At 48.1% G+C, this 20761-nt stretch overlaps 1 protein-coding gene across 1 annotated transcript in view; it reads right to left on the reverse strand.

Moving 5' to 3' along the window:
• Positions 1-20761, reverse strand: part of St14 (ST14 transmembrane serine protease matriptase) — a 44315-nt gene that overhangs the window by 5867 nt on the left and 17687 nt on the right. Inside the window, exons 2-14 of the mRNA XM_006976556.4 lie at positions 12920-13079; positions 12483-12610; positions 12262-12332; positions 11662-11819; positions 11222-11257; positions 10731-10971; positions 6186-6325; positions 5604-5701; positions 3178-3287; positions 2935-3065; positions 844-948; positions 347-457; positions 129-242 (exon numbers count right to left, since the gene is read on the reverse strand). Coding sequence (XP_006976618.2) covers positions 129-242; positions 347-457; positions 844-948; positions 2935-3065; positions 3178-3287; positions 5604-5701; positions 6186-6325; positions 10731-10971; positions 11222-11257; positions 11662-11819; positions 12262-12332; positions 12483-12610; positions 12920-13079 — 1603 coding nt within the window. The remainder of the gene's footprint in view (positions 1-128; positions 243-346; positions 458-843; positions 949-2934; positions 3066-3177; positions 3288-5603; positions 5702-6185; positions 6326-10730; positions 10972-11221; positions 11258-11661; positions 11820-12261; positions 12333-12482; positions 12611-12919; positions 13080-20761) is intronic.

Genomic DNA, 20761 nt, shown 5'->3' on the forward strand with positions numbered 1-20761 from the left:
AAATGTAAGTTTACAAACTCCTGGGTGCACTCCGCAGAGCCTGATACTGGCTACTACGTTGGGGCGCAGTCTCAGTGAGAAGAACGACCACCCCCACAGGAAGGCAGCCAGGGCCGGCCGGGCCTTACCACTGCCACACGAGGCCTCATCGGACCCGTCACCACAGTTGTCCTTCCCATCGCACTGCTGGCTCTGAGGGAGACACTTCCCATTGGAACACTTGAAAGTATCCGCAGGACAACCTAGAGAGGCACAGGTCCTTAGCAGTTCCCAGCATGCCCCGGGCTCACTGGACCAAGCAGGTACCGGGGGAGCCCCGGCAGCCCATGCCCCTCAGGATACTCACTGCACCCCTCCTCATCACTGCCGTCCCCGCAGTCGTTGACGTTATCACAGACCCAGAAGAGGGGCTTGCAGAACTTGTTCTTGCACACGAACTGGTGGGTGGTGTTGCATTCTGGGGGGGGGGGGGGCGCACAAGTATCAGCGGGAAGCTCCCAGGAGCAGCCTGGGCAGGCACGGCGGCCAGAGACGCCGTCCCTGGATAACAGCGAGCTAGCTGCTCTGCACCACTAGCCACTGATGCTGACAGACACTCCCCTGCCTGCCAAGGTTCCCAATGGCAGGGGTGGGGAGACCAAAGGGGTACGGCGGTGAGAACAGGGCCTCACTGCCTTGTGTCTTTCTGCTAGAGTAGATAGCAAGCAAGGCCTTGAAACTGCCAAGGGCAGGAGAAGGTCAGACCACTGGACAAGAAAAGGGTAGGAGGAGGCAGGAGGGACAGGGCATGGGGTGAGAGGGGGCAGGCTAGGGCAGGCTGGGGCCGGCCACGGCAGGACTTACGGCAGTGGCTCTCGTCACTGAAGTCCGGGCAGTCTGCCCAGCCATCGCAGCGCAGGTTCCTGCGGATGCACCGTCCGGTGTTGCACATGAACATCCCTGGGCACGCTGTAGGGAAGAGAGAGGCCTGAAGTCCAGGGCTGCCCCGTCTCTCTCCCTAGCAGCCGCCTCACAGCCCCCCTGAGACCACAGCCGGCCAGCAGAGGCACACTGAACTCCTCCATCTGCAGCCAGAATGGGCAGCAGGTGGGTAGCACTGACCACTAACTGCACTGAGCAGAGAGAGCCACGGGAGAGAAGCCAGCTGTGCGCGCGCGCAGTCATGCTACTATCCTGTGTGTTTCCCCCACAGAGGCCTCTGACAGCGCAAACTGCCCGTGAGGTTACGGAGCACTGGCTCCGTGGGGGTATGTATGTGTCCTAGCCAAGTGAAAACAACATCAGTATTCCCTTCATGCTAACACATGATCTCAAGTTCAGTGTTCCTGAAACAGGGAGATGCCTGACAATTGCGCCTTGCCGGGAGAGCAGAACGGTGAGAAGTCTGCTGTGTCACTGGTCCTGCACATACACACTTTAGTCACAAGTGCGTTCTTGCATCAAAGGTATCCGGCCGTCCAGGAAGATCTGTGGAAGCTATGTAGCAGCACTGTATTTTTAAGGTTTATGTATTTTCATTTTATGTGTAGGTGTGGGTGTTTTGCTTGCATGTACAGCTATGCACCACATGCATGCAGTATCCATGGAGACCAGAAGGGGGCACCATATCCTCTGGAACTGGAGCTAACAGATGGTTGTGAGCCAACCACCCTGTGGGTGCTGGGAACCAAACCTGGGTCCTCTGCAAGAGCAACAGGTGCTGTTAATCACTAAGCCAGGCCCTGTAGTTACATTTTAAATGAAATGTGAATTTAAGTATGTGAAGTGTCGTCCATGATACAGGGTCGAAATTAAAAGTTAGCGGCTGAACATCGCTCAAACCAAACCCTCAGCCAAAACACCAAAGCCCAGAATGAGGCAGAATCTGAAGCTTTTTGAGAGCTGACACGATGCCATGGGTGGAAGCCACGTACCTGACCTCATGCAGACTAGTCAAAACACAGGTGTGCTGATGTGGTGTGCAATGAGGGCCATGAAAAATGAGCTTGCTTCATTTCTGTGGATGTGTGTGTGGTGTATGTGTACATACCTGTGTGCCTGTGGGTGCACATACATGTCTGGGCACATGGAGGCCGGAAGTTAATGTCATGTGTCTTCCTCAATCATTGTCCACTTCATTTATTTATTTTCCAGTCAGGCCTTCTCAATGAACCTGGGGTGTAGCAGTCCGCCCACACTGGCCAGCAGGCTCTGGTTTCTGCCTCCCCGGCTGAGTTATAGACACACCACCTGGCTTCTGCGTGGGTGTCGGGGGTTCAGACCCAGGTTCTCGAGTGGCGCCTCAAGCACTATGCTATCTGGGCTACCACCTCCTCCGCCCCAAATTCCAAGTTTAGTTTAGACTCTGGTCCCGCTCTCAAGATACCGCACTGTGCATATGCGAAACTTTTAAAATCTGAAATCCGCAACATTTCTAGTCCCAAGTCTTTCAGATATGGGGCACTCAGCCTGTACTGTGTGTAGCAAAGAGCTGCTGTTCACACGGCCAATAGTATTTTCCAATGTTTCAAAACTACAGATGAGTTCTAAAAGTGCTGACAGGTGCGCAAGAGAAGTACAGATTATCGAAGTCACCGTGGCGCTGAACCAGGGAGGTGTGAGCCAGGAAGCTGGGAAGGAGAGTCCTAGGGCTCCCCGCCTCACTGTGGGAAGCAGACCTGACAAGCACAGTCTGTACCAGAATTGCTCTCATCCTGTCGCTTTCATGTTGGGGATCGAACTCAGAGCCTAGCAGGCGCTTAGCGAGCTCTCTTAACAAGGAACATGGAGCTCTACCCCGAGTCCAGCCTTTTAAATAAACAGACCTGTTTTCCTGTAAGGCGGCTAGTGAGATGCATCTGGCACTGTCCTCTCAGAAGAAGGACGGTGTAGGACGGAACAGAGCACTTCCGGGGCCGACCCCTCCCACCATCGGCGCCAACTATATCTACTCACGGTCATTGGAGTCGTAGGACAGGTACTCGGCGAGGAACCCGGTGTCTGTGTAGGAGTGATCGGAATGGAAATGGACTGTGATCTTGCTGCTGTTGCTGCTGACAACAAACTGGGACCTCTCACCACAGTACCTAGAGGGCAAGTGTGGGGCTGAGGGAGATGCATCGGGCAACCAGACAACTGGGGTGCCTGGGACCCAGCTCGCCCGACCCCAGGATGATGACTACACCCTTAGAGGCTCACCTCACCCCGTTGATCTCTACATAGTCCTTGGGGCAGGTGCCCAGGGGTATGTTGGGTTCCACCAGATAGAAGAGTTTGAAGAGCACCTTCACATTCCGGTTGTTAGGCACCTGGACAGAGAGATACTTTGGAGACCCTGACTGCTGCTGCTGCTGCTGCTTTTTTTTTTTTTTTTTTTTTTTTTTTTTTGGGTTTTTCTAGACAGGGTTTCTCTGTGTAGTTTTGGTGCCTGTCCTGGATCTCGCTCTGTAGACCAGGCTGGCTTCAAACTCACAGAGATCCCCCTGGCTCTGCCTCTCAAGTGTTGGGATTAAAGGCGTGCGCACCACCACCCCACTCTTTTGCTGTTTCCTTTTTTTTTTTTTAAAGATTTATTTATTTATTATGTATACAACATTCTACCTCCAAGTATGCCTGCAAGCCACAAAAAAGGCACCAGATCTCATTACAGATGGTTGTGAGCCACCATGTGGTTGCTGGGAATTGAACTCAAGACCTCTGGAAGAGCTGCCAGTGCTCTTAACCTCTGAGCCATCTCTCCAGCCCCTCTTTTGCTGTTTCTTAAGGCAAAGGATGTCCATGGGCAAACAGTGGAGCAGGGTACCAAATGAACCACACACACTATGAACCACACACATTATGAACCACACTATGAACCACACCCACACTATGAACCACACACATTATGAACCACACTATGAACCACACCCACACTATGAACCACACACACTATGAACCACACACACACTATGAACCACACCCACACTATGAACCACACACACACATACACACACACACACACACACACACACACACACACACACACACATGAACCACACACACTATGAACCACACCCACACTACTTTTCCTCTTACATTACATAGATAGATATGGTAAAGGGCTCTCCTTTTCTCTTTTTTTTAGGTTTTAAAGTTTATTTTAACTGATACATAAAACATAAAAATGATATACATTGTTACTACATAATCCTTCCATCAGAGTGCCCAGCTGCTGACTGACTGAGAATCACCCTAAAAGTTGGCTTTTCCCATCCCTTCCCCCTACTCTCCCCAACTTCTCTAGCAACCAACATTCTCTGTTTCTAAGAGACCAACTACTGGGGATTCCACGTATGAGCGAGGTCATGTGACCCTTGTCTTTCTTGCACCTGGCTTATTTCTCTAACATAATGGCCCACAAATCTTAACAACTTCAGCATGGTGGCTTTTTTGCTATTTTCATGAAATCAAAAATTCACATTTTTCACCTACAGATATTAAGTACTTTCTATACTCTGTGGTGTATCCAAAGAGCCAATATTTAGGGGCCATTATTAAGTGAGAGTTCTTTGAATGCAAGCAATATGATACCCGATGGCCAGTGTGATAACCAAGACGGTTACTAAGTAATTAACAGGCGAGTAGCACATACAGCATGGACACTCTGGACAAAGCGATTATTCCCACCCATGTGGATGGAACAGGACTGCCAAAAATTTCACCATGTTCCTCAGAACAATGTGATGTTTAAAATTATTTATTTTAAAGGAATTATTGATTTCTGGAATTTTCCATTTCACACTTTCAGACTGACTGTAAGTAACTGAAACTTGGAAATCAAAACCACAAATGTGTGAATGGGAATTTGTATTTTTATTACTTTAAAAGGCTAGAATGGTGTCTCGAAATCTTTAAGGGAAGACCTCTGATTTGGGAGGAAGTGAGAGACGCCTAAAGCACGCTCTTACCCTACTGCTGTGCAAGAGCTTGCTCTAGTTCACCTTGAGATTTCATCTTACACCTGTCAGAATGTAAGATCAATAAAACAAGCGACAGCTCATGCTGATGAGGATGTGGAGTAAGGGGAACACTCTGAGGGAGCCCACAGAGGCTTCCTAGTGAGAACTCACTCAGGGTCAGAGAATCTGAGCTTGCTTTACCCAGCAGGGCTGCATAATGGAATGATTTGACCATGGGCGTGGTTACCTGGTGTCTGGAAGGGTCTACACTTGACTGTATGGTTTGCTTTGATTTTGCAAGGGGGAGGTGGTTTCCTCCTCCCCTTGGCATATTATAAAAAGCCCTTTTGAATAAAGTACGAGGCTACTGAGTATTGATCCAGGCCCTCCTGAAGGTCATCCTGACAGCACCTCTTAGACAGACACTCTCCCTCACTCTACCCAGAAGCAGGCTGACACACAGAAAAGACAAATAAGTGGCCATGTTCTCTCCATCAGTTGCCAATAAAGAGCTAGGACAGAATTCTGAGTATGACTAGTCCTGCCGCAAAGGCCTTCGTCTTGTGGGGCTCTTGAATTTGACTCTTTGGGCTGTTAAAGGGGTCACCTTCCCTCTCCTGCTCATCCTCACGTGCTGTCCTGATGTACCCCCCACCGCCTCACGCCCCCCCTCCCCACAGGTCCTACCTTGATATTCCATGTGCAGTCGATGTTGGGTGGGTAATGGCCTGGATAGTAGGGACTGCTAAATGTCCCCTGGGCATCGCTCAGGGAGCCTCCACAGCCTGAGAAGAAAGGCAGGAGAAAGTATGAAAGTTAAGGACCCCCAGCCAGAAGGTGTGGGGAGACCTGCACAATCTGGGGAGAGCTCTGGCCTCTCACCACCTGTCTACAAACAGGACCCTGCACTTTGGCTCAAAGCCAACTGCCTTTAAAAGTGGTCCCTTAGCTGGGCATGGTGGTACCTGCCTTTAATCCCAGTTGGGGGGGTGGGCAGAGACAGGCAGATCTCTGTGAGCTGGAGGCAGCCTGGTCTACCTAGTGAGTTCCAGGACAGCCAAGGCTACATACTAAAACCCTGTCAAATAAAAAAATAAAAAGAATTTGGTCCCTGCCCTGGGTGGTCAGCAGAATGCCCTTTGGTCTCAGCTTCCAGCCTGTCCCCGTTTAGGACCAGTCTGCCAAGCTCCTGGGTTCAGGAGACCCTCTAAGGCCTGCACCTGTCTACAGCTTAACAGCATGCCCATCATTGACCCTGCCCATCCTTACTGCTCATCTTGGGCAGCTGGAAGAAAGTGGCCTCAAAGCCAGGGTGTCGCCGATCGGTGTTGGTGATCAGTGTGACGAGGAAGACGTTCTGGGAGGAGAGGAAAGTCAGGTTGTAGGAAGGAGGGTAGGTGCCACACAGCCTGCAAGGCAGAGGAATGGAGTTGGTGACAGAGACAACTCAGCCCTTTCACACACAACTTAGCTTCCTTCCGGCCAGAGAGGCCCGGGACCCCGTTCCTAACCCTAGACTTGAACACAGAAGACCGGCCAGGGCAGGGTCAAAAAGGCCCTCAGGAAAACCAGGCATGGTAGCACACCCCTGAAGCCCCAGCAACCGGAGGCTGAGGCATGAGCTATCCTGGCTATTCTGGGCTAGAGTAAGGCTGTTTTGGGAAACAGGTCCTACTGTGTGGTGCCTAGGCTAGCCACAAATTCTCATCCTTCCCCTTAGTCTCCTGAGTGCTGGAGTTACAGGCATGCACCGCCATGCCAAGCTAAAATGTAATTTTTTTTTTTTTTCCAAGACAGGGTTTCTCTGTGTAACAGAGTCCTGGCTGTCCTGGAACTTACTTTGTAGACCAGGCTGGCCTCGAACTCATAGAGATCCGCCTGCCTCTGCCTCCCTTGTCCTGGGATTAAGGGCGTGGGCCACCACCGCCCGGCTCTTTTTTAATTTTATTGTTCTAAATTATTTATCAGGTATAAACTTAATCAGTATTACTTATCATGTACTCACTCATAAGTGGATACTAGATGTAAAGCAAAGGACAACCAGATTGCAACCCACAGCTGCAGGGAGGCTACCTAGCAGGGGGGACCCTAGGATGACTGAGGCTTAAGTTTTGGTTTTGCCCAATCACTGGGCAAGCTTTAAGGAAACATTTCATAATTAGGTTAAGAATTTGCACTGTATTAAGCTGATGAAAGAATATGCTGGCTGTACTGTCAGGAGGGAAGGCTAAAATCTTTTTAGATTATGGATTAGCCTATAGAAAAATGTCTGCTGTAAATCAAACAGTGAAGGGGAAGATGAATAGGAATCTCATTTACACAACTTAAGTAAAACATAGCTCTCTGAACAGATGAAGATAGGTTTCTTCTGTATCCCAGTATCTAATCAATATTTATATGTATAATCCAGCTATTATTGTGAAATGTTATCATTTTTACTATTTTCTACAGAGAAAATATTTTCCAGTTTCAAATAACCCTGAACTTTTGAATTATAACCTGTTTTGTTTGTTTGTTTGTTTGTTGTTTTGTTTTGTTTTTTCGAGACAGGGTTTCTCTGTGTAGTTTTGGTGCCTGTCCTGGATCTTACTCTGTAGACCAGGCTGGCCTCGAACTCACAGAGATCCACCTGGTTCTGCTTCCTGAGTGCTGGGATTAAAGGCTGAATTATAACCTGTTTTTATATTCAAGCTATCTGTGTATTATTTCTCCTGCAGTTGTACATAAAATGTTTTTACATTTAAAAAAGGACAAATACTATAGAATTGTATTATATGAAATAAATAGAATATACAAATTTATAGAGACAGAAAGATTAGACGTTATCTCAAGATGGAGAAGAAAGGAATATAGAGCAATGATTTCCTAGGTACAGAGTTTCTGTTTTGTGTGATGGAAAAGACCCACAAATGGACAGTAGTATCGGAACATAATATTATGAATGTAATAAATCAATACAATTAATGTAATTAATGAATATCATAAATATAGTTATTGAATGAATACTGCGAATGTAATCAATGAATACCACAAATGTAATTTATATCATGAGTTAATTAATGAATATCATGAGTGTAATTAATATCTTGAATGTAATTCATGCCATTGAATTGTGAACTTAAAAATGATTACAACTGCAAATAGTATGTTCATTTAAAAAAATAAGGTGGAATGTAATCACCATATATTATATCTGTATATGAAATTGAAGGCAGCAATGTTCTAAAATAAAATTTAAAAATAAATAAATAAATAAATAAATAAATAAATAAATAAATAAATAAATAAGAAAAGAGCCAGGCAGTAGTGGCACACACTTTTAATCTCAGCACTCGGGAGGCAGAACCAGGCAGATCTCTGTGAGTTCGAGGCCAGCCTGGTCTACAGAGTAAGATCCAGGACAGGCACCAAAACTACACAGAGAAACCCTGTCTTGAAAAACAAAAACAAACAAACAAACAAAAAACCCAAAAATAAATACAAAGAACTCACACACGAAAAAATTACTTATCTTAGTGGCTACAGTGCAGTTGGAGCACCCTATGCCTTCTACAAGGTGCACAGTGAGAACCATCAGTGGTGTGGTGGGATTTGTGACCCCTTCCAAGGCTGTATTATCAATCTGCAAAGCTCCTTGAACTATGGGCTGGTCTGGGGATCATGGAGTTTTGAGATTTATTAAATGAGTCAGTGAAGCTAACTTTAAATAATTTATCTGTGGGGTCTTCTCCAACCCAACAAGAGTTCAGGACCCTCAGTCCCCCAGTGCTGATCAGCTGTCTCCTTGGCAACAGACTGATAAAATCTAGAACCACCTAGGAGATGATCTTTTGGACATGCAAAGGGGCTGTGAGTGGTGGGTGGTGCCATTCCCTGGTGGGGACCCTGGTCTGTATAAAATGGAGAAAGAGGCATCAGGCATTCAGCACTCTCTGCTCCTGACTGTGGATGCAACGTAACCAGCTCCCTCAAGCTCTTACCACTGTGACTCCCCACCATGGCAGACTTGACCTGGAGCTCCAAGCCAGATCAGCTCTTTCTCCCTTAAGTGCGTGTTTTCAGAGTGTTTTTTATCATAGCAACAGGAAACAAAGACAGCCATGGTCACGCTTCTGCTTACTGATTTCTCATTTTTTGTCCCTACTGGAATTTCTCTTTATTATTATTATTTTTAATAATTTATTTAACTTTATTTAATGTGCATTAGTGTGAAGGTGTCAGATCCCCTGGGACTGGAGTTACAGGCAGTTGTGAGCTGCCATGTGGGTGCTGGGAATTGAACCGGGTCCTCTGGAAGAGCAGTCAGTGCTCTTATCCTGTGAGCCATCTCTCCAGCCATTATTATTATTATTATTATTATTAGTTTGTATGTATGTGTGAGAAAGCGTGTGTGTATCTCACACTTGTAGCTCAGGCTGTTCTAGAACTCACTAGGTAGTGCAGACAATCCTCCTGCCTCGGGTTTCTAAATGCTAGGACCCAGTATGAACCACATGCCTGGCTTTTGGCTTCTTTTTGGGTGTAGGGGGTATTTCTTTTTTACATAATTAATAGATGGGAAAGATACTTATAGAGAGATGAGAAGGGGCACAGTCCTGACTGCTACGCTGTAGCAAGAGATGGTTCTGTCTTGGTTTGGGCCAACATGGATAGAAGGCTTTGACCTACTTCATCAAGAAGAAGTTGACCATCCCCCAGTACCCTTGACAGGTGTGAGAAGAACTCTATCCTGGCATGGGGCTATCTGGGGTACCCATCTTGGGCTAGCCCCCCACCCCCACCCCAAGTAGGTATATTAATGATACCTTCATTTTCTGTAATTCTGATGATTTGATATCTATGGTTTTGCCCTCCTTGTACCAGCAAGAGCCTATTAGAGCTTCGCCTAACAAGACCCTTCAGATATCTGCCAGCCAATCCAGAGCCCTCATACTTCCTCCACAAGACTGTCACGTGTGGGGTCCAGCAGCAGACAGCTAAGAACAGCCCCGGCTCCAGAGCCTGCTGAGATGATCCCAGTGAGCCAGTCTAAGGCCTGTTCCTCCATGTTGGTTCTCTCTCTCTCTCTCTCTCTCTCTCTCTCTCTCTCTCTCTCTCTCTCTCTCTCTCTCTCTCTCTCTCTCTCCCTCCCTCCATCCCCCCGACATGAGAACTCTGCATGTCTGCCTCCATGCTAGAAGAGGGCATCAGATCCCATTATAGATGGTCGTGAGCCACCACGTGGTTGCTGGGAATTGAACTCAGGACCTCTAGCAGAGCATCAGCGCTTTTAACCACGGAGCCATTTCTCCAGTCCCAGGTTTTGTTTCTTAAATAAACCACTAAATCTTCCTTACTCCCTCTGCCTCCCAGCTGACCTGGAGCCCCCAGAGTTACTCTGTATACTGAGGTGAGCTGTGCTGTACTGAGCAGTGTTGGGCCATGTCCCTTCCTCTTGGGAACTGTAACAAGCCACCTTTCCAGTGGTAACTGTCTCCAGGCCTGCAGGCCTGGCTATACCTGCTTCATGGGAAACTACCTTTCTGCCAGCAGACTCACGTGCCCTCAGCAGTCAGGCAGGGAGGTCCAGTTTTCTCTGCTGGATGCGCACCAGCCTTGACTCGGCCAAAGCTGAGCAACTCCTGGCCCCACTCCCTGGAGCTCACGCTGGTGTGCGCCATACCTGCTCTCCACAGTGTGTCTCCACTGTGGCCTGTGGTCAAATGCCACAGACTGTATCCCAAGCCTATGCCACAATCAGTTCGGACGGCTCATCCCAGCAAGGGCCGGGCTCCCTCGGCCGTCGGGACCTCCCTTGCTTCCCAGGACACTCACCGCACCACAGCGTGCGGCTCCATGGGGCTCAGGGTATCATATACGGTGACCAGGTCACTGCCTTGCTCATCACAGGGAGCGACATCAAAGCTGCGGAAGGTGAGGCTCAGGACAGAGTTGGCGTCCCCCCGCAGGACCCACTGGCAGCGGGCATGAGCTGGGTAAGGGCTGTTGGGGAAGCCAGGGGTGGTGAAGCGTGTCACCTCCCCATCATGGGCATGCAGGGCAAAACTGCAGCTTTCTGTGTGAGAGACAAAACAGAAGGAAGGTGTTGACCCTGCAGGCCACACCCCGGGGTCTACCCGGCCCCCCTACATCCCAAATCACCAAAAGCTCACTCAGGTAGACACAAGGAAGGGGCTTCTTGGAGGGGAAGGGGAAAAGAAGGTATGCCTGTCCTTCAGCACCATCTAACTTCTGGGGAGCCCACGGCTTAAGGGGCATCTGACAAGATCCCGCTCTTTCCCACCAGGGGTCCACATGACACTTACTGTCCCGAGGCCTCTGCAGCATTCTGGGGTCAGTGGCTGAAGAACAAGAAGGTAAACATTTCACCAAAACGATTTCCTTACTCTTGCTTCCTTATTACCAAAAGGGAGGTGCCAGCCAGCCCGCAGTCCTCGGGTCACCTGAGCCTGTGGGCGCTGATCCCCGGCCCCCCGCTTCTCTACAGGCTGGGCCACACACTCCCGCCCGAGGCACCTGAGCCTGTGGGCGCTGATCTCCGGCCCCCCACTCCTCTACAGGCTGGGCGACACATTCCCACCCGAGGCACCTGAGCCTGTGGGCGCTGATCCCCGGCCCCCCTCCTCTACAGGCTGGGCCACACATTCCCACCCGAGGCACCTGAACCTGTGGGCGCTGATCCCCGGCCCCCCACTCCTCTACAGGCTGGGCCACACACTCCCGCCCTGGTCCGCCCCATACTCACGGAAGGCCACCACAGAGGTCAGCTCGAAGGATTTCAGAGCTCGTGCTCGAGGTGGCAGTATGGCCACTCGCTCCACAGCCATGGCTCGCTCAACCTCTTCCGCCAGGTCTGGGGGGATGCTGAACTCTGACCAGTAGTAGGCGATGACACTGCCTTCACTGCGGAGACAGGGGGGAGCCTGTGATGTGGAGCTCCGGAGACCTGCGTTCTCTATTACCAACGAACACACGGCAGTTGAGGCTACTCCGAGAGACACCAGCCTGCCTCGGGCTCTCTGTGCTGCCCGCCCACTCTAGCCCTTGACCTTTGCTTGCTCTCTTGGTCTCAGCCCTCAAGCGGACATGTCCTGGGGTCAGCTCAAGTTTAGGAGTGAGGAGGAAGCCTTTCTGGACACCTCAACTCCCTCAAGCCCAAATCTGGAAAATCAATGTCTTTCTGAATGTAGCACACGCGGACGTCCCCCAGCCAGCACCACTAACCATCAATCCCTGCCGTGGAGACAGGAGGACCAGGTGTTCTAAGTCAGTTGCACAAAGGACAGACATGTGATCCTATGCCCAGGCAGTCAAGGCCCACATCAGCGCCAAAGCTGGCACCCACCTGAACGCAGTTATACCCGACCTCTTGTAGTAGGGACCCAGGACAGGAACTTCACTGTACAACTGCTTCAGCTGAGGGGAGAGGACAAGGCATGAAGCTGACCAAACAGTAGAAATGACCCTTCCCCGGGCTGCTCCCATCCTCTACCCGACCCCCAGCTCAGGGATCCAGAGGCAAAGATGAGCGGGGTCACGGTGGGGTGTTGAGACGCAGGGACTCACCGCTTCCTTCACCTGGATGGCCAGGCTTTTGAACTCCGTGGAGTTTGAATTCTCATAGGCATCCAGAAAGTTCTCATTTGTGATCCTCAGATGGCCGTTGAAGACTTTTTGGACCCGAACATTCGAAACTGCCAAAGGCCACCAAGTGGTCATGGACAATGACGCAACGTCACCGGTTCCACCCTGCTGCCCTCAGCGGGGAGGGACAGATGTGGAGGGGGCCAGATCTGACCAGTTCCCCATCATTCACCATCATGGCCTGAAAGGACTCAGGGAGACAGTTTCCGAGAACACTTCCCACTAATCCTTCTCCTCCCGTCCCCTCTCATCCCTTCCCCATTCTCTCCCTGTCCATCATAGGTGGCCCTTTGTCTGTCCACTGAGGGAAGAGGGAACATTACCATTATGTCACCCTCCACAGCCCCCACTGTACTCACAGTGAAAGTGCCACACCAGCAAGCCGGCCACGAGGGACAGCAAGAGGAAGCCCAGCAGCATGGCCACCAGCACCACCCAGCGCCTGGGGCCTCGCTTCTCCACTTTCTTGGCATTGTTCGCAGGCAGGAACTCCACACCCTCCTCAAAGCCATTCATGTTCTAAACAGAAAGGTGTTTCGGGACTCAGAAACGCTCCCCACAATAGCTTCCCAGCCCCGGGAGTTCAGGGACACTCGTGACCTTGGGAGAACCAGGAACGGGCAAGAAAGAAGGGGGCTTCACCCACAAGTGCAGGGTCTCTGCGCCCAAGGGCCTCCACCTGTTCCAAGATGCAAAACACCACCCCAGTGGAGGAAATGGAGGGGCTTCCATCCACACTTCCATGGCTCGTGGGCATGAACTGCTGAACAAAACCTGGAGCAGGGTGCGCTGGCATGTTCCTACAGGTCCAGCCCTTGGGACTTGAGGGCAGAGGATTAGGAGTTCAGGACCAGTTCAGCCACAGGAGGAGTTGGAAGCCAGCCTGAGTCACATGAGACCCTTTCTCAAGACCAAACCAAACAAGCGCAGGACTTCGGGAGTGTCTACACCAGCACTGAAGATCTGGATGTGCAAAACATCTTTGGCATGGATGGCTGCCCACATGCAGGGAGAGCAAACAGCCCAAGAACAAAGACGGGACTTCTAAGACCAGCCTCGACTGTACCAATGCAGTCCCCTTGGTCACCTGGGCCAGAAAGTCTGTGGGCAGGATGGAAATTGCCCACCCTGTCTGGCAGCCTTACCCCTGATATTTCAAAGAAAGCAACGGTCCCACCTTGAACCCCACGTTGACTACCTCAGCTGCAGAACTGTTTCAGGTTTCTGAGACACCGCTGCTGTTGCCTAGGTACTGTATGTCAAGCTCCAACCAACATTTCTTCTTTTTTTAAAATGCGCGCGCGCGCGCGCGTGCGTGCGTGCGTGTGTGTGTGTGTGTGTGTGTGTGTGTGTGTGTGTGTGTGTAGGGGATGGGAGTCAGGACAATTGCAGAAGTCAGGTCTACTTCCACCACGTGGGGTCCAGGGACTAAAATCGGGTTGTGAAGCTTGATGACAAAGGCCTTTAGCTGCCCGGCCACCTTGGTGGCTGCTCATCAACAATTCCATACTGTATATGATACATTCTGATGACTCTCTTCCCACACCCTCTCCTTCCCCGCTCCCCCTATCAGATCCCCCATTCTTTTTTTTTTTTTTTTTTTTTTGGTTTTTCGAGACAGGGTTTCTCTGTGTAGTTTTGGTCCCTATCCTGGAACTCACTTGGTAGCCCAGGCTGGCCTCGAACTCACAGAGATCCGCCTGGCTCTGCCTCCCGAGTGCCGGGATTAAAAGCGTGCGCCACCACCGCCCGGCATTTTTTTCCCCCATTCTTTTTTTTAAATAATTTATTTGTTTTTATTTCATGTGCATTAGTGTTTTGCTTGCATGCATGTCTGTGTGAGGGTGTCAGATCTTGGAGTCACAGCTGTGAGCTGCCATGTGGGGCGCTAGGGATTGAACCCAGGTCCTCTGGAAGAGCAGTCAGTGCTCTTAACCACTGAGCCATCTCTGCAGCCCCCTCACCCCATTCTTCCTAACAGTCTCTTTCCCAGACTTATGGCTTCTGGTTTTGTGGCCTGCGCAGACCCAATGCAGACAGTCACAGCTGCCATGAGTGCATGATTACAATGGCTGAGTCTGGCCCCAAAATGGTGTTTTGCAGCTGTCCTGAATATTGCCCAGCTCTTACATTTTTTCCGCCCCTCTAACACAATGTTCCCTGGTCTTGGGTCTCAGAGGAAAACGGTGTAAGTGTCTTAGGGCTAAGTCCTCATCCATCGTCTATTTCCAGCACCTGGAGCAGTCAAAAGACTTTGCATTCACTGCCTGAACCAACACTGGATCTGTCACATCGTCGCAGCATTAACACTGGTATGAGAGAACCCACCCACTGCCGCAGGAGAAACCTTGTATCTCACAGTTTCATGCCATTACTTATCCGATCCCACAGATGCCTATCTCAGAGGTAGGCACTTAAAAATCACTCATTCTACTTCTTCCAGAAGTCTCTATTATATAGAGCAGACTAACCTCAAATTCACAGATACCCCTGTCTCTGCCTCCCCCAGTGTTGGGATTAAAGGCACACACCCCCATGCCCAGCTCACTTTTTAAAATTATGTGTATCTGTATGTGGATATATGCATGTGGGTGCAGGTAGGTGCCCAAGAAGGCTTAAAAAAGGGTGTCAGATCACCCGGAGCTGGAATAACAAGCTATTGTGAGCTGCCTGGCGTGGATGCTGGGAGACAATTTAGGTCCTCTGGAAGAGCAGCAAGCACTCTTTATTGCTAAGCTCTGATTTACTATTTTGATAATGTAATAACATCCTTCCTTCCTTTTTTTCTCCTCCATCCTCCCAAAGTTGGAGAACCAAAGTTTAAAAATAAAACAAACAAACAAAAAAAGTAAGCTAAGTGGTGGTGGCACACACCTTTAATCCCAGTACTTGGGAGGTAGAGGTAGGTGGATCTCTGAGTTCAAGGTCAGCCTTGTTTACAGAAAGAGTTCCGGGACACAGTGTGTGTGTGTGTGTGTGTGTGTGTGTGTGTGTGTGTGTGTGTGTGTGTGTGTGTGTGTGTGTATGTGTGTGTATAATCATCAATAGGGGTAATGTCACATTTGTAACCCGAGCAGTCAACAGGCAAGGGACAGTAGGATTGCCAGTTTGAAGCAAGCCTAGACTACATAGCAAACACCAGAGCAGCCTGGGCTACACAGCAAACACCAGACCAGCCTGGGCTACACAGCAAACACCAGTCCAGCCTGGGCTACACAGCAAACACCAGTCCAGCCTGGGCTACACAGCAAACACCAGACCAGCCTGGGCTACACTGAAAGACACTGTCTCAAAACAAAACAACTCTCCCAAACCAAACAATTGAAAAACTGAATAAATAAACAAATCTTTTGGTTCTTTTCATTAGACTATTTCACACACCCTTGTTTCCTCTCCTATATAATTTGTTTCATTTGCTATAATGTTTCATTTTATTTACATTTCAATAAACACTCCAGTTTTTACACAGAACTGCTAAGACCTTGTAATCTTCTCAACCTTCCACATAAGAAGTTTGTCAAATAACTCACTTCATTTTCTCCCTGTGAGTCTTTCTCCCAGAGTCCCCTGTCCTTTCTCACATCTCCCAGAGCCTTCCGTCCTTCTCACGTCTGGGGTGGACTGCCCCCATCACCTGGGAGCTTCCTTCGACTCTGTCTTGTGTTGAAGCCCCTGTTTGTCTTCATCCCTTTGGCTCATTCTACTTTTATTTGGTTTTTGATGTTTTGTTTTTGTTTTTGTTTTTTATTGGTTTTATAAGCAATGTAGCCTAGCAATGGAACTCGCTACGTAGCCCAGGATGAGCTCGAACTCAGTGATTCTCCTGCCTCAGCTTTGAGATCTGCGATTGCAATCATAAGCCACTCTGTCCAAAACTTATTCCACTTTTTTCTTTCATTTATTTATTTATTTATTTATTTATTTATTTATTTTGGGTTTTTTGAGACAGGGTTTCTCTGTGTAGCAGCCCTGGCTGTCCTGGAACTCACTTTGTAGCCCAGGCTGGCCTCAAACTTAGAGATGCGCCTGCCTCTGCCTCCCAAGGCCTGGGATTAAAGGTGTGCGCCACCACTACCTGGCTCAATTTTTTTTATTTGTTTTTTATTTTATGTGTGTGTATGTGCCTGAGTGTATGTATGTGTACAATGTATTACAGGAACTCACAGAGGTCAGAAGAGGCATTAGATTCCCTGGAACTGGAATTACAGATGGTTGTGAGCTGCCCTGTGGGTGCTGGACTTTGAACCTGGGTCCTCTTAAGCAGTAAGCCATTTCTCCAGCCCCTTTATTCCATTTTTAGTAGCTTTCTAAGATGGAAAGTTTTTGATACTTTACATGTTTTTAAATATAGTTTTTATTTGTATCTATTCATCTGCGTGCATGCGTGCGTGCAAGAGAGAGAGAGAGAGAGAGAGAGAGAGAGAGAGAGAAAGAGAGAGAGAGGCAGGTGGACCTCTGTGAGCTCAAGGCCAGCTTGGTCTACAGAGAGAATTCTAGAACAATCTGGGTCACATAAAGAGGCCCTATCTCAAAAATATAAATAAATAAACAAAAATAAAAAATAAAAATATATAACTTTTTTTTCCTACACTCAAATTTGTTGATAGTTGGGATGGGTATAGAATTATAGGGTTAATAATAATTCCCATTTTGAACTTTGAAAACACTACATTTCTAATTTTGCTTCTAAGAGACATAAATCTGTTTTCTTTCATTTAATGGTTTGTCTTTCTCTGAAAAACCTTGAAATGAACTCTGAGTTGTCTCTGAATTTCATTCTGCCAAAGTTGCTATATGTCCTCGGAATTTGCCAATGCAATACCAAAAGGACATGTCCAAGGAAGATCTAATGATAGGAATAAATCTCCAAGTTCAAAGGACTCACAAATGGTGAGCAAGATAAATACAAAAGCATAAATAACCAAATACATTGCGGGCACACTTGAACACCAATGGGAGAGTGCACGGCACCTCTGTCTTGTTCTCCCTTCCTTATGTTTTACAGCTCTCCATCACTTAACTTTTTCTGGGTGTGTCCTCAAGCCTTCTTAGAGTGTTTAAGACAGCTTCACCGAGGCTCAGTGGCATAAAATCAATGGGACCTGCTCAGAGATTCTAGCTCAGAGCGTTGTTATGGTTGGCTCTGAAGTGTCGCCCACAGGCTGCATTTTCAATGTCTGTTCCCCAGATGGTTGTGCTACAGAACCTTTGACAGATGAGCTGATCAGAATGGGTGAAAGCTCGTCGTTAGCACAGGCCTCTGTCGGGCAGCCTGGCCATGGCAATGAAAAGCTAACAAACATAAGCACATATTTAAACTTGTGAAACCAGCATCACAGTCAAAATAACGAACATGCCACCACCTTTAAAAGCTTCCTTCCAAGTCCTCCCTCCTGTTCTTCCCCGATTTCTCCAGTGCTGTGAGTAAACACATGACCAAGGCGACTTATGGAAGGAAAGGTTGATCTGGGTTCCAGAGGGGTAAAAGTCCATCACCATCATGGCGGGGAGTGATGCGGCACGCAAGCGTGGCAACTGGAACTTCAAGCTGAGGGTTTATATCTCCATCCGTAAGTGGGGAGCAGAGAGAGAAAGTCAAATTGGGAATGGCACATGACTTTTGAGACCTCAGAGCCTACCCATGCCCCCCCCCCGGGGGGGGGGTACACTTCCTCCAGCAAAGCCACATCTCCTCATCCTCTCAAAACAGTGCCACCAACTGGGGACCAAGTACGGAAATGCCTGAGGAAGTAGGGGGCATCTCATTCAAACCGCCATGCTATGTTAATGAAATTACTCAGTAGGTACGAACACCCCTGTGGGAGTCGTTGTAGTGGACTACACTTTCATTTCTGTAGGGTGCAGATCTAACTGTGGAGTGCTGCATCCGTCTGACAAGTGTGTGTTGAACGGAGGAACCATCACCAAGCTGTTTCCCGAAGGGCTTGTGTCAATTGACATTCCCATTAGCAATGCGTGAAAATTCTAGATGGTCACGCCCAACCTAGCACTCAGTATGGTCAATGTGCTAGATAGTTTTTGTCAACCAGACACAAACTAGAGCCACCTGGGAGTATGGGAACCTCAGTTAAAAAATGCCTCCATCAGATCGACCAGTGGCATCTCTGTGTGGCATTTTCTTGGTTGCTGGTTGCTGTGAGTGGGTTCAGCCCACTGTGGGTGGTGCGATCCCTGGGTGGGTGGTCTTGGGTTATATAAGGAAGCAGGCTGAGTTAGCCATGAGGACAAACCCAGTGGACAGTGTTCTTCCAGGGAAAGCCTTGGCTCTTGCTTGAATCGCTGTCCCAACTCCCTTCAATGACAGGCTATGACTGGGCCGTGTAAACCAACTTTCCTTTCCTGCCCCAAGTTGCTTTGGGTCGGAGTGTTCATTACAGACTGGAAGCAAGCGAGAGAGAGAGGGAGCCTTTTCAGTTCCACAGATGCATGTGGTTCCTCACTGTGGCTGTAAACGGCTTCTCTCTGACGGTTGATGATGCTGAGTAACTTGCTGTGCGCTCCACTGTCCTCTGCTGACCTTGGCTGAAGTGTGTTCCTGTCATTAGATTTGAGAGCTCTTTACGTATAGTCTAGATGCAACTTCATACATCCCCAAGGACTCTCCGCACTCTGTGGCTTGGGTATTAATTCCTTAGTAATGTCTTTTGATGAGGGGAGAGTTTTTTATTTGATGATGACCAACCTGTCAAATTTTTCTTTGATGGATTAAGCTTAGATTTTTTTTTTAAGATTTATTTATTTATTATGTATACAGCATGTATGACTGCAGGCTAGAAGAGGGCACCAGATCTCGTTACAGATGGTTGGGAGCCACCATGTGGTTGCTGGGAATTGAACTCAGGACCTCTGGAGGAGCGAGCAATCAGTGCTCTTAACCTCTGAGCCATCTTTCCAGCCCAGATTTTTTTTTTTTAATCTAAGAATTTTTGCCTAAGCAAAAGATTGTCCCCTACATTTTCTTCTAGAAGTTTTATGACTTTAGGTTTTAGATTTGGGCCTATATACCCAAGAGCTTTTGTGGGTCTTTGTTTTCATGGTGTAAAGTAGGAATGAAGTCCTTTTAATTTTCACAGACAGGTCTCCAATAATTCTATCATCTTTATTGACAAACTACCCTTTCTTTTCAGCACGACCTTTGTCAAATAAATGTTCATGAAATTAACCGTAGCTTTATTTCCAGACTGATTGCTTCCATCAAGCTACCTGTCTACCCTTATGTGATTACCATGCTGTTCATGTGCCAGCCAGATTGGTTCAGCAGGCAAAGGCTCTTTGCTACCAAGAAAGAACTGACTCCTCCTGCAAGTTGTCCTTGTGGTATATAGCCAAATACCACCATGCTGTGTTCACACACACACACACACACACACACACACACACACACACCAATCAATGTAGTTTAAAATTTTGAAGAAAAGTTATTGAAATTGTTTAGCAAGGTTGCAGAATTTAAGATCAATAAACAAAAACCTACTGTATGTCTGTATTCCAGCAATGAACAATGGGAAAATAATAGTAAGAGTTACCAGTTACAATATTTCACAAAGGCAAACTCCTCAGGAGCAAGTCTGTCAAAAGACATTCAAGATGAGCACCCTGAAAATACAGAATATCGGCCAGGCAGTGGTGGTGCACATCTTTAATCCCAGCACTCAGGAGGCAAAGGCAGATGGATCTCAGTGAGTCTGAGGCCAGCCTGGGCTACAGAGTGAGTTCTAGGACAGCCAGGGCTACACAGAGAAACCCTCTCCCGGGAAAACAGAACAATACAAAAAAAAAAAAAAAAAAAAAAAAAAAAGGAGAAAAAGGAAGAAAGAGAAGAAAATACAGAACATCGATGAAAGAAAACTCCAGAGACAAATGTGCTGCTGTATCCTGTTCATGCCTGAAGACTCAATATTGTTAAGGTATCTAACTCATAAGTATCTATGACTCAGTATGATCCTGACCAAAACCCCAGGGTGTCTTCTGTAGACACTAATTGGCTGAATGTGAGATTCATGTGTAAATGCAAAGCCCTGGAAAAAGAGCAAAACTGGAGGGCTCCCATGATGATGTCAGGACTAACTATCAAGGCAGTGTTTTATTCCTAAAGTCATACATTTCATTTCCAAGAAGATTTTTCTTCCTTGAAGAGTAGCCATTTGAGCAGCTGCTGTTAGTGATATGAAGTCACTACC

This window comes from Peromyscus maniculatus, chromosome 7 (genome assembly GCF_049852395.1).
Source record: "Peromyscus maniculatus bairdii isolate BWxNUB_F1_BW_parent chromosome 7, HU_Pman_BW_mat_3.1, whole genome shotgun sequence".
Taxonomy (NCBI): domain Eukaryota; kingdom Metazoa; phylum Chordata; class Mammalia; order Rodentia; family Cricetidae; genus Peromyscus; species Peromyscus maniculatus.